Source organism: Leptosomus discolor, chromosome 2, assembly GCF_034619465.1.
Source record: "Leptosomus discolor isolate bLepDis1 chromosome 2, bLepDis1.hap2, whole genome shotgun sequence".
NCBI lineage: Eukaryota > Metazoa > Chordata > Aves > Leptosomiformes > Leptosomidae > Leptosomus > Leptosomus discolor.
This window is the reverse complement of record NC_141392.1, coordinates 45,001,939-45,021,020: the sequence shown is the minus strand read 5'-3', so window position 1 is coordinate 45,021,020 and position 19,082 is coordinate 45,001,939. Positions and strand designations below refer to the sequence as shown.

Genomic DNA, 19,082 nt, shown 5'->3' with positions numbered 1-19,082 from the left:
CAACCCACCACAATTCTACATTCTGAATTCCACAAGAAATGGACCAATTAATTACTTACCAAAATATTAAATAAACAGACCAAATTTTTTAAAAATAACTTTTTAAATGCAAGAAACACAGCTAGTCAAACATTCAAGAACCGAAACACATAATATTTGTGAAACTTACAAAAACTGAGCAAGAAATATTACTGAAACATTATGCCTACCGAAAGTGTTGCTACGAGAGATAGAATTATTACACTGCTCTGAATCTGCAGGCAGTCAGATCAATGTATTATCCCATTATAAATACAACATGCAGTAATACTTGTTGTGCCATTACATTAAAAAACTAAGTATAACACAAAAAGGACGATAATTTAGTCAGTATTTTACATTTACTATAAAACCAAAGACTATATCTCTGTGAAGTGTCTTAATTCCATGCTGTTTGTTGCAAGCTGTGAGAACGTATGATAACAGGCCAATATCGTTAACAGCACACAACATTAGTAAAACATTAAAATTATATTACTGAATGATACGTACACAATGCAAATCAGAAATGTACATTCATACTGAAGTAGGGCAAATACAGAAATTGAATTTGCTTGACAGACCAGCACATATTTTGATATGTAAAAAATCACTAGGTGATAGTCAGTCATGCTCTGAATGGAGGGAAAAAAAGCAAAACCAAACCACACCACTTCTTTGAATTTTCATCCCTATTTCTCAACTCATCCCAGAAGTCTGACATCCACAGCATGTTAATAAATGTTTCTACACATTAATTTGACAAATGAGTTATTATTCTGTACTGAAATGGAATGCAATAATCTCTATCAAGCCTGAATTATTAAAGTGAAACAAGTATGGATTTAAGCAAAGAGGCAATTTTAATAAAAATAAATGTGGTGCTTACACAGGTTGACAGGGCTATGGAATTGCAGCTTTCCCACCTTGTAAGTCATAAATTAGAATCTGTCATAGGATTCGGCTTACTTTTTTCACTATTCCCCACCACTACTAGAGATGGAGAACGTGAAAGATTTCTTGAGTTGCAAAGCTGGTCTCCCTTCATTGCAAAAGCACAACATTTTATCACTAACTTTGCATATGTCATTTCCCGCTGGAGACTGGCCTATGGACAGTTTATCTGCACTGGGTACCATCCACAATGTACATTCACTAGACATTTCATTAAATTACCAATATGAAGAGATACGGATTTGATGGGTGAACTGTTTGGTGGATAAGGAATTGGTTGGATGGTCAGACCCAGAGGGTAGTGGTCAACTGCTCAATGTCCAGTTGGTGATGAGTGACAAGTGGTGTTCCTCAGGGGTCTGTACTGGGACAAGTGCTGTTTAATATCTCCATCAGTGACACAGACGGTGGGATCGAGTGCACCCTCAGCAAGTTTGCAGATGACACCAAACTGAGCACTGTGGTTGACACACCTGAGGGACAGGAGGCCATCCAGAGGGACCTGGACAAGCCTGAGACACGGGCCTGTGTGAACCTCATGAGGTTCAACAAGGCCAAGTATAAGGTCCTACACCTACACCTGGGTCAGGGCAATCCTCAATACCAATACAGAGAGGAGATGGAGGGATGGAGAGCAGCCCTGCAGAGAAGGATTTAGGGGTGCTGGTGGACAAAAAGCTAGACATGAGCCAGCGATGTGCGCTCACAGCCCAGAAGGTCAATCACATCCTAGGCTGCATCAAAGAAGCAAGGCCAACAGGTCGAGGGAGGGGATTCTTCCCCTCTACTCTGCTCTGGGAAGACCCCACCTGCAGTGCTGCATCCAGCTCTGGGGCCCCCAGCACAGGAAAGACATGGACCTGTTGGAGCGAGTCTAGAGGAGGCCCACAAAGATGACCAGGGAGCTGGAGCACCTCCCCTGCGAGGACAGGCTGTGGGTTATTCAGCCTCCGGAAGACAAGGCTCCGGGGAGACCTCAGAGCAGCCTTCCAGTACTTAAAGGGGCCCATAAGAAAGAGGAGGGCAATCTTTTTATAAGGGCTATTGCAATAGGACAAGGGGTAATGGTTTTAAACTAAAAGAGGGCAGATTTAGACTACATATAAGGAAGAAATTTTCTACAATGAGGGTGGTGAAACACTGGAACAGGTTGCCCAGGGTGGTAGCAGCCCCATCCCTGGAAACATTCACGGTCAGGTTGGATGCGGCTCTGAGCAACCTGACCTAGCTAAAGATGTCCCTGCTCATTGCAGTTGGGTTAGATGAGATGACCTTTAAAAAGTCCCTTCCAACCCAAACTAATCTATGATTCTATGAAGTCTCTCTCCTAATGCTGTACAGGAGATGACAGTCCATCAGGGCACTACGGGACCACCAGTTTGATAAAAGAAGACAAATCCTTTTATGACTATGACCCTGACGAGTGTTCAAATGTACCATTTTAAAAAAATAAAAATCCAGATGTATTCCAGTCAAACGAAGACTGATGTTGAAAAAGCAGAAAGATGCAAGAGGTTCCTAAGAACGAGGCTAGATCAGGTGGCTAAGTGCCAGGAGGAGCAGAGAAGCAAATAAGAGGACTTACAGATTCCTAGATCTCTCTGACTATCTGAAAGGCAAAATATCTCTCACAAGAAAAGACGACCTTCCCTTAATTTCCTTTAAGTACATCTTTCTAAACTTCCTTCTTGGCAGCTTATCTCTAACAGTTCAAGAAACTTTCCCATTTGATTAGAAGAGTAAGCAGAATATACACACATGTAGCAGGATTTAATAGTTTAAAAAGATGTACTTTGCTAACAAAAATATTCCTTTTCTGTTATACACAGGCCATATGCAGTATATACAAATATTTTTTTGGGACATAATATACATGCTACAGCAAAAAATAAGGATAGAAATCAAATCATAGAATCATAGAATGGTTTAGGTTGGAACGGGCCTCTAAAGGTCTAGTCCAACCCCCCTGCATCGAGCAGGGACATCTTTAGCTAGATCAGGGCCCTGTCCAGCCTGACCTTGAATTCTTTCAGGGATGGGCCTCCACAAGTTCTCTGGGCAACCTGTTCCAGTGTTTCACCACCCTCATCATAAACAATTTCACCCTTATATTTAGTCTTTATATCTATAAAAACAGTATTGAACAATACGGTAGATAAATACTTACATATCCTTAGATAAGAGCTCACAGTGATCAGTTGTCAAAATCCTGTTAAAACTACACTAAACTAGGAATAAGTCAAGTTAAATTTAAGGGCAGTGAAAAGCAGTGCAGTTAAAGAAGCACATTAACATATGATTGGCTTTTTTAACAGCAATACTTCAGTTCCTATTTTTGCTATGATACCCAACAAATTTGTACAATTAAATTCTTATACTACTGCACTTAGGGAAACTGAAAGACCTGAGGAAATGACAGTAATATCACAGTGGTTAGGTAGAGGAATGCTTATCAACCACCGAACGGTAACATGCTTATTGTGCATGTGAGAGAAACTAAAAAACTTGATTGCTCCTTAAATATAAACATCAATATGTATGTTGATTAAAAAGTAGAACAAAAGTTTAGTTGAAATAAGGAAAATGGTCCCTTGTCATGACTCCATGTTTTGAAATACATATCTTTTCTTTTGCCTTTTTAAGGATAAGCTGTTAACATGTAGCTGGGAAATTCTGAAATATATAAAACATATAATTCCCATAGTATGTTTCTAACTACATGCAAACAAATGAAATAAGTTGCTTTGATTTTCAGTTCTACTAATGCCACAGAAAAAGCAAAACAACGTTTCAGCCAAGGCGTGACACAGCTCTTACCATACGCCTCATCTTCCTCGTTTACCATATAATCTTACTAATCAAAACCCAAAGTCAAGAGCACAAAAAGACAAAACAGATTTGCAGAAGATCAACTGGATAATTATAGTTTCTACCATAGATTGGAAACATAACTTACTTTTATTATCTAGCTGAGCCCTGTATTTACTAAATCCTTTTAGCCGTACTCTCTGGCCCAGCAGATCAAGGAACTCTTCAAAAGCTGGTCCTGCCATCTCATTATTATACATTTCTTCCTCGGTGCTTTGGCTTGCTTTGCAGTAAAGGATACCAATCTTATGTTGAAAACTCAGCTGAAATTTAAAAAAAAAAAAAAGAAAAATTAAAGAAGCAAAGTAAGGTCAATACTAGAAAAAGTATCAACAATTAAAATATTAACACTGCTGTAACACCTGGCAGAAATTATCTGAAAGTGAAAAAGTAAGTGTACTGATTTGGGAAATTAAGTCACCACAGAAAGAAAAAAAAAAAAAACCACAAAAAACCAAACCAAAACCACAACAGCTGTCTTGAAAGAAAATTGGATTGTTACAGATAAAAGCAGTACATGAACACTTTCGACTTAGTTATCTATAAAAGCACAGTTTACAGCTATGAGAACTTTAATTGGCAATTTTTGGATAACTATTCTCTCTCAGATTCAAAAACAAGGTGAGCTTATTTTGCCTTATTTCTACCCTTTGAAGTTCAGTGCAGTTCAGTTAAAACAGGCCCTCAGAACAGTAATTTCTGTTACAGGTAATCTTTTGCCCTCTCCATAAAATCGTCCATTGTTAAAAATTATTCCCCATTCGCAAAAGTATACTTCAAGCTAGAAATCAGACTGCAGTTAAATAGTTTTGTTAAACAAACTGGAGTCTCAATTCTAGAACATTAAAAAGAGATAAATTAGTTCTATTAAAAAATAAGTATAAAACCCCTAAACAGTTAAGTATAAAAAGAGATGATGACTTCTTAAGCAGACTATTGTCTTGTTTTCTTAGCTTTTATGCATACTTAAGACGACGAACAGGAAACCTCCATGTGAATGGATTAGTCCTATTATTCTTAACTGACAACTTTTAGAGCTTCGCAAACTGACAGAGACCATCAGCCACACCAGATCCCCTTAAAATATTTATCTATATTCATGACTCAAACCAACTCTCCAGCTGTAGACTTCTCTTAATCAAACCAGGACATGTCTAAAATGTATGTTATGCAAAGGTCTGTACACATTCCTATTAGAGCAAAGGTGACAAAAATAGTCTGCTGCACTTTAGTCACATGTAACACATGGCCTGCCATGCCAACTATATTGTAAAACTCAAATCCATAGACATGCTACTGCGCCAACATTTTACCACAGCGATTTTGAGGAAAAGCTACAAGATAAGAATTCTAAAAGGTCAGGTCAAGAAAACATACATACATGGAAGAAGAAAGTGTCAAAAATATCATTCCAGACTTCAGATAATCCTTTAACCTTCCCTATTCAAGAAATGCCACAGCTCTCCATTGTGAGTTGAAAGTTGTATACAAGGCAGCTGACAATAATCAATTAAAAAAAAAAAAAACCCACACCAAAAACAAACCAAAAAAAAAAGGGCAAAAAAGAGAAAACCACCACCTAAACTCTTATCACCACTGGAGAAATAAAAGCTTTCACTATGCTTTTACTAACCTAGTCCTCTGTGTTTTCATGATGCTACTACTTTTTTAAACTAGCATTCTTTGTTTCCCATGCAATTCAAGATTTAACTTGACAGCATTCTTGGTTTAATTATTTACCTTCGTGCAAAATCAACACACAAAAAATCCCCAAGATGTCCAAGTTAATGCAGATTTTTGAAGGCCGTAGATAGAAATCATGGACACTGAGAATCTCATGCCCAAAAGGTACCAGGGAAATGCTAGACTACTAAAGTTAATAGCAAGACACTTTATAACATCAATTGGGCCTGAAGTTCTTTTTCTATCAGCGGGACAATTTCCTCTAATTTTAAATAGTACAAACAGGTGTAACTCCTTGATTTCAGCAGATCTATATTCATGGCAACGCACACTACCCAAATTGGACTATTGGTGTAGAAAACCTGCAGCACAGCAGGAGTAAGAGTAATGTATGATGGCAGCCCTCCAGCCTCACTGGTGAGCCTCAATCCATCCTCTCCCTTTGATGACTTCTTTATGTAAGGGTGAGCCCTTGTGGAACATACTCTGGCAGGAGGCCATCAACCAGGGAGCAGTTAGGAACAAAGAACAGGCTTAGTTAGGACAGGAATGAGGAACAGTGCTGCAACAAGGTTTCACCTGGGCAGCATAGAACACAGAAGAACTAGTAGCTGTGCCAAACCTCAATGTGAAACAGGACGGATGAAATAAAAGGAGATTCTGCATTATGGATGCACTGTAGGAGCTGCCTGAGTCAGATCACTAAACTCTGGAGCAGAGCAGGGTTAAGATACCAGCTTGCCCTTGCTATTTCCTTTTGACTAGCATTAGATACTATCCATCCCGAGTGCTTCCTTGTTTGATCCCTATTTTGAAGTACTGCCTGGAAAGAGTTAGGTATTTAACAAAAGGTTTCAGATTGCTCACTGGTGACTATTTTATTCAGTGGAAAGCTAGCATGAACATTTCGTGGAGGAGACTGGAAGAGAACCAGTCATATAAACATTAGATTACAGGAAGCAGGGCTGGCTGTTACTTGACGCTTCCTAGCAGAGACTTAAAATGATGGTGAGCACACCGTCACCTCTATTGCAGTTCTATGTCAAATAGTTTAGCTGAAACCACAGGGAATTTAAGTTAATTTCCTTGATCTCACACTACAACTGAGGAATGGAGAAGTTAAATGCTAACGAGCTACCAACAACAGGGGCAACAACTAACAGTAAAGAAGCACCTGGGCAAAACACTCAGTCTAGAAACATGTAGTCACATTCCTTCTTTCTTTCTGAGGACACCAGTCATTCCTGAATTTGTCCATGAATATCACTAGAATTCCAAACAGGAGTGAAGTATATCTCTATCTTCCAAAACAACCTATCATCTCATGGTTTAAACTTTGTCCTAGGAGACATTGCAGATGAGTATCTGAAACTCCCTGGCCCAAGGAAGGAATTAATGTTGGGTTTTCATTCATGAACAAGTACTGTAAACACTAGGCAATTATGTACAAATTTGATTCTACCAATACCACTGTTCCTAAACAAGGCAGCAGTGGCAAGCTCATTTGCAGTATTCTGAACCTCTTGCCCATGTGCTAGGAGCACTCATGACTATGAAATTAGGAGGCTTAAGCAAAAGAATTCCCATGCCAAGATCATGGGGACTGTACAGAAGCAGAAATCTAGGTACCTTTAGAATGTCAGTGCCTAAGAAAGAAGTAACTAAGAAGTAACTAGGATCTTCTTATGTGGCACATCTAACTGGCATGAAAAACTATAAGAATATTTAAAACTGAAATTTTGCCAGCTTTCAAATGGTACCACATGCTTATTCAAGTCTTTTACGTAAATAATTGCATACACAGTTCTGATTTCATGATTTATAAATCAGAAATTTTACATTTAATGTAATATTGAGAATAATATTTAATATTTAAATTATAAATTTAATAATGTGACATCAGAAAACAATCTCTAAACCCACTTAGCTACTTGGGTATTAGGACATGTATTATCCTGATACTCCTGACTCAAAACAACTATGTTCTAGTCAGAATCACTTACTACTGAATCTTATCATCTTCTGGTACAGTACAGATTCTTTCATCATGTGAAGATCTGGCAAGAAACCTCAAGAGATTAGACACTCAATAGCCACTAAATATCACTGCAATCAAAGCTCCTAATTTCTTTGGGCTTTTTGTAACTTCAGCCTTTGGCCTACAGAGAAGTGAATGTTCCCAGAGGGATGTGAGGGGAATCAAAAAGCATACATACAATAAAAAAACATTAGCAGAAAAGGGGAGGGGGAACTAGGGGGGAATTAGAGAGAGGTAAAAACATAAAATAAAATTATGTCAGGTTTATAGGTAAATAGTTGACTTTTGTAAATTTACAGCCAAATCTAATGCTGATTATCATATGCCAGACTAAACTGGGAAAATGCAGATCAGATTCTTTATTTGTATACTCAAATTACATCAAGCATACAATTTACATCTACTTTCTACTGTCATTTTAGAGACAAAGTTTTAGCCACATATTTCCTCCATAACCCATACTAGATTTCACTGAAAACTATGAAACAGGTTGAAAATTAAATCAAAACACTGAAACAGTCTTCAGTCTGCTGAAGAACTATGCAAACATTCAATACACTGTTACACAAAATTAATATTACTCTGGTGACCGTATTAATACTCAAAAGGATGATTCATATTTTTAAATTCATGACACTTCAGCCAGTCACCATCTTCAGTTGCCAGGCATAACTCTCTTTATATTCACTTGATTAATAAACTGAAAGCATCAAGTACATAAGAGGATTAAAAGTATAAATGGATCTCATGCCAGTTCTATGCACAGCTTTCTGTCTATGTTCAAGTAATTACCTCATAATAAGCAGCACATAAGATACATTAATATTACATTTTCCCTGGTGACAGTCCATTTCACAACAGGATTGAATTTTCAGAATTGGTCACCCAAAAATAAAAGGAAGTGCTATGTACTGTTGTTTCTCAAAATTACAAGTTGATGATTAAAGAATTACTTTGGTCAGTTCAACAGACAATCTCCATTTCCAATTTTTTGGGAAATACTTCTAGTGAGTTTGGGAAATACTCAGGTCAGTTCAAATAAAGTAGCCCTCTATACTGCCTAGAACATACTGCCCCTCTGAGCAGTGAATATTATTTATTAGACTAACCTAAAGCTCAAATAGAAAAGAGAGAAACAGTACATCAGGAACACTTAGATTCAGAACTGAGTGCTTCTGATTTCCCTTTATTGTTTTACCAGAAGAAATGACAAACACAGGAGAAAATAAGGACATTTGGCAAAATGAATTTTCAATTAAAAGCCCTCCTCAAAGACAACAGTAAACAAAAGCAGTGAAATATACATACAAAACTATCTTAACAATCAACCCAAAAAAGCAATTCTCTCCCTCTGTCTACATTTACTTGGCTTTGAGCAATTATTACAGCCGTAAGAGAAGACAGAAGAATTCTTGTAGACACCACCAGTGTTAGATGCAATCACTACATTCAAACTGAACTAGCATTAAAAAAATAATTACACCATCATAATCAACTGGATCCATCAGATGATTCAACTTCAACAGATAGATACTGACTTTTGCCTAGAAAGTGCAATCTTCACTTTAACTGAAGATTTTTTAAAAAGATAGTTTTAAAAATTGATTTAAAAGCCATTACAAGTCTGTCCTTCACAAAATATTCCAAAGCTATAAATTTAATCACTAACTTTGAATGAAGCTGATTCACTTTATTGAATGCAATGTCTCCTCGTTTTCTCTCCAAATTTAAGCCGCATGAATATTTCATTGCCATGCAGTTAGTTCATTAGTCTCTATCGCAATATCAGTTGTTTGAGCCCAGAAGCATTTTATTCTAGTAATACTACTGCAAATTAATCGGAAAATGATATTGTAAAAAACAACCAAAAATTTTAGCTGTAGAGACTTAATATGTTATATATCCTTTTGCCTTCTCACCTATACACAATCTTAATAAAATGTTAGATATATTTTCATTTGCATTCAGTATTTGTACACGATAAAGTGCAAATACGGATTGTGAAAATCACTTTTTACCAACGTTAACAGTCTAGTTATAACCTTCCTCTCATTCACTCATCTAAAGAGACTCTCCATAGACCTAAGCGGCAATGTATTTTAAAGTTAATTTGCTCAGAAAAGCAAACCTCATTTTGTCAATGAAAATACACAAGTATCTCCAAAACAAATTGAACAGTTTGCATGTTTATTAACATTACCTGTAAAATATTTAAGATTTTTTTTTTCAATGAATAGACTTTAAAGAAAAGCCATGTGCTACATACCCCTTGTTCATCCAGTTTAAGTAGCTGTTCAGGTACTTTGGGCGAGTTGGAAGCCTGCCTCAGGCACTGAATGCTCAGCTCTGGTATTACGTACTCTAGTACCTCTTTGAGAGGCAGGCCTCTTGCCGTGCCATGCCGAGCAGTGGATGGTATAGCATCTTCTAGAATTGCTCCTCTAAGTGTAGTAAGCTGCAGTAAATTTAAAATACACAAAATATTTTTAGTTCTATCGCTACAATGACTTTTAAAGATATGAACTTCAGGTCTTAGGAAAACCATGGAAGAAAGAACAGGAAGAAAGAGATCTCTATTTTTAATTATTTTAACCAGTAAAAAGATTACTGAAAAACTTTAAAGAGGAGACAGGCTCTTTCTTCATTGGATTTGGAAGAAAGAGTCATTTCTTAGAAGCAAGTCAAATGAATCACGTCTCCACACATACATAGACAAACATTTCTTTTTTGACAATAAAAGGAAAACCTAGCGTGAAAAAAAATTATTATATATCTGTTTCTCTATGTTTGTAAAAACACGTGAACCCAGAGATGTCAGAAGGCCTAGCTAAATCTTCTCTATGTCCTAATCACAATAAAAAGCAATAGTCCTAACGATTGTGAAAATCCATAGTTGCTTGCTACAATAACATTGTGTAACCAAAGCTAGTTGTTGTGATAAAGAAATTAGTTTGCAAGAGATACTAATTAGCTTGAAATAAAACTTAGGAGACATGTCTTTCTACAATCACAAGCAAGCTATCCTTCCAAATAAGACAATTATTTTTATCAACATATTAATATTCGTTCCACAAATTGTATACATAGAAGTATACAAAAACATCTCGCAGAAGAAAGCTGCTAAGAAAGTATTTTGAAACAAAACACAAAAATACAAGTAAGTCATAGTACTAGCTTTCATACTTTTCCCCTCCCTTTTTCTCTACATTTCTTAATCTTCTTAATCATTAGAAATTTAACATCAAGCAGCTTGATCCAAACTTATCTTCAGCTTTCTTCTTATCACCCATTCCCTTTCTTGCCCCTTGCAGTTCCCTTCAGCCAACTTACCTCCTTCTGGATGCCCACTCAAAAAGAGAAAAAATTTATGCAGTACAGAAAAGGAAGACTTTGTTCCAGGAGCAACTATGTTTGCCAACAGTACAAGAAACATCCCTTTCCCATTAACAGATTTAATTTCAAAGTAAGCAACATATCTACAAACTAGTATTCTAAGCTTTAAGTTAACTTCTCCACTCCTTTGCCAAATTACTGAAAGAACATTACCTCACTTGTCCTGAAAACTATACGATAGTTGAACTGAGATCCTTCTTTCTCCTTGGCATCTTCAACCTTTTCCCTCCGTATGCTGACCGCTACAGGTCCGAGATTTTCGTCTATTCCAAAGTAGTTCTGATGCTCTTTTGCACAAGAGTGAATGAAGAGAGAAAAGAATAATGAAGTATGAGTCTCCTAGAAAATGTTCAACAAATTTCATTAAAGATTTATGCAGCAGGAAAAAAAAATTCTTTTTAATTGAGCTATGAGATCTGTAAATACACTGGCTTGTGATCTTCTGAACTGCACAGTAAGCACACAAATCACAAAATGCTAATTTTGATGAGCAGAACGGTCACTCATATCACATAACTCAAATTACTGCAACTGCTGCTACTATGAAATATTTTTTTGCATTTTATGTTACTATGAAATTAATCATTTTGTTTGAGAAAGTATACCTACATAAAGTCTTCAACAAAGGCTAACAGTCTTCAAACAAATAAGGTGCTGCGTAGCTTCCTTCACTTCGTTCAATTTATTCGTATTTAAAGTTTTGCATTCAAAGCAGCAACTCAGTTCTAACAAGTGAAAACTGAGGCCAGTAACTGTTCAGTCTTTAATGAACAGTCAAATTCATCGAGCCAACAGGCCCAGTCTGAGCAAGTAAAGCAATACGGACAGAAGAGAAAGTTCAAGTTAGAGACCATTTAAGTAGACTAGACACACTCAGGTCCATGGGACCAAACAGGATATATGTTCAGGGAACTAGCCAGTGTCACTGTAAGGCCACTCTTTATCACCTTTGAAAGGTCACAGCGAGTGGCTAAACCCACCTTTAAAAAGGGCAGGAAAGAGGGTCTGGGAACCTATAGACTAGTCACTATAAACCTTAGTTCCCAGGGAGATTAAAGAACAAATTCTCATGGAAGACATTTCCAGGCACATGAAGGACAAAAAGATGCTTGGAAACAGCCCGCATAGATTTACCAAATGCAAATCATGCATGACCAATCCAGTTGCTTTATGAATGAGGAAGGAGCAATGAATGTCACCTGCTTGTACTTTGGCTATGATTTTTACACAGTCTCCCATAGTATCTGTGTAGCTAAACTAAAAAGACGTGGTTTGGACATGCAAATTACAAGGTGGACAAAGTGGCTGGACAGTTGGCCTCCAAGGACTGTGATCAGTAATACGAGTAGTTGGGTGCAACAGATAAAGGGGAATGACTGGCAGGCTTTTAACAAGTGGGTAATACGTGCATAGGGCAGATACTGAAATACATAAACCTTGCAGTATTTCACAAAAGCTGACGAAGAAGGTTAAGTCAACCACACAGGTAGGGTTCTGTAGCTGTAGGGTGTCTGTGCTTCGCTTCCCACTCTCCCCTTCCCCTGGAGGCAGCTGCTGCTGAGATGGGGCACCTGAGCTGCATGTGAAGCAACTCCTAACCCACTGAAGTTTTCAATCTGACATGTTAAAACAAACTCTGCCTTTGATAATCTGAAAAAATGAACTGACAAAAAAAAAATCTCATGAAGACCAATATAGACCTATATCTGGAACAGAGCAAGCTCATCCAACAGCACAGGCTGGGGACCAACTGCCTCAGGAGCAGCTCTGTGGAAAAGAACTGGGGACCCTGGTGAGCAACAGGCTCAGCAGAACCCCCCTGGCAGAGGTGAAGGCTAACCACACTCCTCTGGGCTGCACTGGCAAGAGCATACCAGCAGGTCAAGAGATTATTCCCTTCTGTTTGGTACTTGTGAGGCCACATAAGGAGTTATGTCCAGTTTTGGACAGAGTAGGACAAGGCCAGTAGACAACTACTAAGACAATTAGGGGATTGGAGCATGTAACAGATGAGGAGAGGCTGAAGGAGCTTGTGCAGCCTGGAGAAAAGCACGTTAAGGCAGGAAATAATTGCAGGATCCCACTAGCTGATGGGCGGTTATAGAGAAAGAAGAGCCAGATTCTTCTCCAATGTACAGAGAGAAAGGACAAGATGCAACCATCACAAGATGTAGCCCCTCATTGAGAGGAATCAAACATAGGAACAGGTTGCCAGGAGAGTTTGTGAAATCTCCACCCTTAGAGATGGTCAAAAGCTAAAGGAACTGCTAAAGGGAAATAGGTTCTGAGTAATCTATTTAGATTCTACCTTTAAAGGCAGCTTTAAACAGGGAATTAGACTGGATGACCTCCAGAAATGTCTTCCAATCCAATTTACACTATAATTCCATATTTTAAAAAGCAATGAAGTAGTAGACTAATTTCTCCTTTTAAGGTTGTCTGGATTAAAATCCACTTTGTTAGCATTTTTGAGCTAGTTTAATACTTTTTTTTTTTTTACAAGGTATTTCTAGAATTGCATAAGGCAGTTTTCAAAAATGTCTTTCACTGAGAAGTCATCCATACTCTCAGAATGGATACAAAAAGATAAAGTTATCTTTACACAAATGACAATCTTATTTGTCAAATCAAGTTTAAATTAAGTTTCCAGTAGCCTTTCAAAAATCTATCTATAAATATGTTCGTGGTTACAGTCCATCTCCCAGTGGCAAGAAAATGAGTAGCAGCACATTACAACTAGCATCTTTTTTTGGAAGGAACACCTGGGATCAAAGGGGCATAGACATGAAATTATTCGCTCATGCTCACCAAATATATTCCTTCCTCAGCCTGAGCATTCTACCTGCATGGATAAGTTATACCTCATGGATTTCCCAGTATTAAATTAAATTTGCCCATTAAGGCTCAGTCTTATCAAATGGAACAGGATTTTACAGACCAAAGAGAGAGAGAGATTCAGAGGCCAAACACTCAACAACATTAAAACTCCACATGGCTGCATATTCAGGCTTTGACAAAAGGTAAACTTCTCAGTTAGGTTTCTATAGCCTTCCACTTTGATGTAAGTCTAGATAAGGGTATTATACAGTTACTAGATTTCTTGGCTGAAGTATTACTGAGCAGAAAAATGCAAGCTTGGCAAATATCTGCTTATTTCTTGTACAGTATGAAAGACACAAACCCAAAGACATTATTTATGTACATTAAAAATAAAATAGATAAAACAATTTCAAGAATGAGAATTAAGGAAGCTGAAATAAATTAAAGAATAGCACGGCAACTGACATTCTGGGATTTGGGGAAAACACTTTTAATTCAAGGCGCTTTTTTAATCTTATAAAGTACAAACTCATTAAGCTCATTTAAATGTGTACGTGTTGATTTAAAAGTATCAACTGGAGAGAAGAAAATAAGTGCTATTTTCTAGCTGTTTAAAGAGAAATGGTAAAATATGCCTCATTTTTTACCTTTTCATTTTGAGGAATAATTGTCAACTTTTCTAATACAAAAGTCTTACTTATACAAAACTGAGTTAGTGCCAAAAGCTTGCTAAGCCTGTACGTTTCTTCTCGGACATTTTTTCAGTTTCATATCAGCAGACAGATACAATAACTTATGAAGAAATGGTTGCAAGCATCCCTCAAATAAAAAGCATGGTAGTAATAGTTAAGTCTCAAGGTATTATGAGGACAATTGCACAAGGGGAAAATGACAAATCAATGATAATAAAAGTATATTTCAATTATCCTTTTTAAAAATTAACATAGCTTTTTTCCCTTCTTATCCACTTTTATCCCATAAAAATATAGTTCACTAAAGGACACCATTAATAAATCAAAACCACAAGATAAAATATTCTGGCTTCTACAAACCTTAACTGAAAACTGAGGAGATATTTTCCATAAACATTAACATATTTTACATCAGTCGAGTTGAATTTGGTTTTAACAATAGTTACAAAGCTTATAAATATGCAGTATAAAACTACAGCTCATTTTAGAAGACACTGAATTCCAAATCTCTCATTTCTTGAAAGGGAATGGAATAATTAGTGCAACACATGCCAGGGTGTTTCTTCCATGCATCTTAAAACAGAAATAAAACTTGTACGCTGACAAGTGCCAATTATAAAACTGTGAAATAAATCAAATATTCAGAAAATGATTTCTTTTTCATAGATATCTTGTTAAAGGCAAAGAAAATTGGTGGCATTACATAAATCTCTATATAAAACTGCCTATTTTTTGCTAAATTCTCGTTTCATCCTTCCACAATTATTTTGCTAAATTCAACTGTGCTATTAAATCTACAATTCAATGAACAATCAGCTAGGAGAGCTCACTGCCACAGAGGAGCATCAAGTAAGACTCAGTATGCATATAAATGTCACTTTTTCTTATACAGCGGATCAGCACAGCAGCAAGACATTTTGGTGCCCAAGGCAAAATGCCTGTTTTATTTTCTCTATCCACAACAAACTTTGCTTAGGTGAGAACTTTGCTTAGTCTAGAGACTCCTTACATGCGTGATCCCTTGGGATAATAGGTTTTGAAAATTAAGTTTTTCGTTCCATCAACATGTTTGCCCTGTGTTGCTATCTGTCTCATCAGAGCCATCCAATAAAGATTTCTCTCATATAGCTTCTGTTACAGCTCTATAGAAAGATAATAGGGAACAGCGCATGGCTTATACATCATTGTAAAGGTGAGAGGGTAACAATTTATTACTGGATATTAAATATTTTCTTTTGAAGAACTCTGCCTACAGAACAATCCAAGTTTCCTAGTATTATACTATGTGGGATAAAACTCTCAGATACTATTTCTTAACTTTTTAATATTATATCAATATAGACACACTTTAATTTTAGTCAAGAGATCATATATAAATAATACCAGAACAGAGGTTAATTAAAACTAATTACATTTGCATCAACTTTATAGAAAGGTCATTAAGTTTGTTAATAGTATTTTGTTCAGTGTTTTTGAGTACTCTCTGTATTTTCTCGTTTTAATCTCTCTGACAAGATTTTTCTTCGCAAACAATGTTCAGCCCTTCAGAATCTGTAACTCATCCATGATAAAAGCATTTCACATACAAGTCTTCTTTCATTAGGCTTAATCCTTGTCTTCCCCCCTCCTATCCTGCCACCACCTTCATCCATTGAAAAATCTTCCTTTCATTTTCATCTATACCAATCCTTTCTTCCCTCTGCCCCTCAAAACATATGCCACCCTTTTGTTACAAGTTTCCCTTCATTCTCTTCCACTCCAACTCCCTCAACACTTTTTTATTCTTTACAACCTGGCTATCTTAAGAGCTATTTTGAACCTCTGAATTTACTGGCCGTTTCTTGCTTAGCTCTGGGTCTTTTTCTTCCTCTTCCATGACAGATTCAGATTCTTTTCTTCCTTGACTTTTAAATACAGTGTTTTTACAGCCCATATGTTCTAGGTGTCTACTGTATTGTGAAAACAAGCACTGTACTGGATCCTCTTTCAAGTCCCTTTTAAAGGGTCACAGGAGGAAGGAGTCCCATACAGTGCTTATTTCCTGCTGTTTGAATATAGTTAGAAAGCAGAGGAAGTATGATTTCAGGAAGATTCGTAACAAAGTCTTTTAAGGACAGAAACAGATTTTTTTTTTCTTTTAGTAACAGTAAAAAGACTGAACTATAATTTCTAATACAGAAAGGACCAAGACAGGAATTTTGGTGTTCTCCCCACACAAAACCAGGTATTTCACACAAATCGCACAAGGCAGTACTGAGTACAGGCAGTCAAAGTAGATCACAAAGTAGAAAGAGTTTATCTGAATAATGATTCAAGCCAAGATAATTGCTCTGCTGAGAAGCGTACCCTAGCACTTGGCAGTGTGAACATATCCTACAAGAATAGGGTAAAAGGCTAGAAGAAAGGCATAAAACAACCTTCTGTAAGCTGAAAAACTAAATATTATCAGAAGCTCTCTGTTTAAGGAGCATGTATATGTGCATACAGTATGAAAGGCCCCAAGAGACACTTGAAGACAGCAGAACCTAGAAGGCAAAGGTCAGAAGCCACAATAATAAGCCCTTCTCTTTTGGACGCACCTTTTAGGAAATAATGATTTCCAGTGTGGGTATCAGTATTTCCAGTGCATTTACTGGATATAAATGTCTTCTTTTCCTCCTGCTCACTGAGAAAGTTTGCTTCAGAGAAGTCAGTTTACTAATTTAAGTGACCCCACACGAAGTGGCCGTACACAAGAATTGCATAACTATACATAACACACTAGTTGTTGAATATCCCTCCGGGAGAGCAAGAATAACAGGCTTAATTTTAGTAAAGAGTTTCAGGATCCCCTGTAATACTTAGGTTTCTCTATAGAGAAGGAGGAAAAAATAAAATCTTTACTAAGCAACTTAAATCTAACGCATTAATATCTCAGAACAGTTACATTAGAAAAATTTACCTCTTCCATAGAAGAACTTGCGGTAATAATATGCTCCAAGATCAATGTGTTCTATGATGTAGCGCTTCACTTTCTCTCTGTGAATGGACTGGTTTTCTCTTGGTACTTCCAGTACTGAAACACCGGCATTTGTGCAATGGGAGCTTAGAGAGGACTCAAAAGAACAACTTTCACCTGAAGAAAAAGATGCTGAATTTGCCCTAGAAAGTGCAATCCGTCTATCTCCTTCTCCACCAGTTTCGTTCCTGAAGTAAGGGCAACTCAATACTAAATCATTGCTTTTCCCATCACCCTCATCAGCATCTAAATTCTCTTTTGAATTGAGGTCCTCTTTGCTTCCCAAAGGAGATTCACAGTTTCCCATTTGGCCTGCTGGCATCTGAGTTTGTGACGCAGCTGAAGCCCCAGTGGTTATATTTTTTCTTTTTCCTACATTTACTCTGGTAGCCATTGCTTCATTTATGTTGAACAAAACGCTCTGAACATCATAATGTGCAAAACATTTCTGACAGTTCCAGGAACGAACATTTCTGTCAAGTCTATCATCCAGATCAGACGAAAACTTAAAAGTTTCATGCTCACTTTTAACTGTTCGCAATTTTCTAAAGAGAGAATTTTCTACTGCTTCCGATTTTAGTCTCCTCTTGAAAGATTTCTCCCTGTCTCGACCAAGAAGAAGGGCACTATCCATATAATCCAAGCCAGAAATCCTGACAAATTCTCCCCTGGAAATCTGCGCAGCAGCATGTAGACTTGGAGAAACTGTAGGATCACAGTGGAAAAACTCAGAAAATCCAAATGGAGCAAGGGTTTTATGTTCAAAATTTTCCACTCTGTATCCTCTTAGCATTGCAAAAAAATTTTCTCCAGACAAGCCTTGTCTATCAATTGAAGAGGTACTGCCATATTCTCTATGAAGAGCTGCTCCAGTATTTGGGTTAACAGCATTCTGGTCTAACACATCTTCAGCATCAATATCACTTATTGTCACATCACTATTGCTTCTTTGCCTTATGGGATGAAGTCCCCTTTGAGGGGAATGAACAAAAAGATCTCCAATCGAATATTTTCCCTCCGTAAACTCCAATTCTAGCTCTTCTTGCTGTCCATCACTTTGGTCGTTTGGTCCATTTGGAAGTACTGAGCCAACACCTTCATAACTGGTTGGAGGTCTGTTTTCCCAAGCAGCTTTACTGAGCTCTTTAGAGCAATCCTTTTTAGGAGGCCATTCAGATACCCTTGCTCGAACACCCATTTTAGGCACAGCTGGTGTACCATTTGTCTGATTATTTTCAGTTTTGCTAGATGCATTTGAAGAAACAGGAGGACCCATGCTACCATTCAAAGTTTTAAGTTTTCTAGCAAAATAATCATCAGATTGCATGCTTCTTGAAGACTCTCTGAACTTTGAGGAAGTTCTGCTAACTTTGTGCTTATCTTCTTGCAAAGACCTTTGATCGCTCATGTCCAGTCAGTGGAAGGAAAACAGCTACTACCGCATAAATTCACTGTTGCTTTTGTTATTACATTGTCTTATACAGGCCAATAAACTGTAATATAAAAATACAGTTACAGTCTTCCCAGAAGCGCAAGCAGAAACCTCAGTGTACCATTTTTGTATAGCTTCTGTCAGGAGAGCAATCTTAAAACATTTCCTTCAGTTCAGATGCACTCA

At 37.2% G+C, this 19,082-nt stretch overlaps 1 protein-coding gene across 3 annotated transcripts in view; it reads right to left on the bottom strand.

The window, feature by feature from the left end:
* The window catches only part of SIPA1L2 (signal induced proliferation associated 1 like 2), an 89,949-nt gene extending 71,077 nt beyond the window's left edge, over positions 1–18,872 (bottom strand). For all 3 annotated transcript variants that reach the window (XM_086460997.1, XM_009949487.2, XM_086460998.1), the window contains exons 1-4: positions 17,408–18,872; positions 11,108–11,241; positions 9,828–10,016; positions 3,929–4,103 (exon numbers count right to left, since the gene is read on the bottom strand). In XM_086460997.1, the coding sequence (XP_086317123.1) occupies positions 3,929–4,103; positions 9,828–10,016; positions 11,108–11,241; positions 17,408–18,872 (1,963 nt within the window). The remainder of the gene's footprint in view (positions 1–3,928; positions 4,104–9,827; positions 10,017–11,107; positions 11,242–17,407) is intronic.
* Positions 18,873–19,082: the final 210 nt, after the last annotated feature.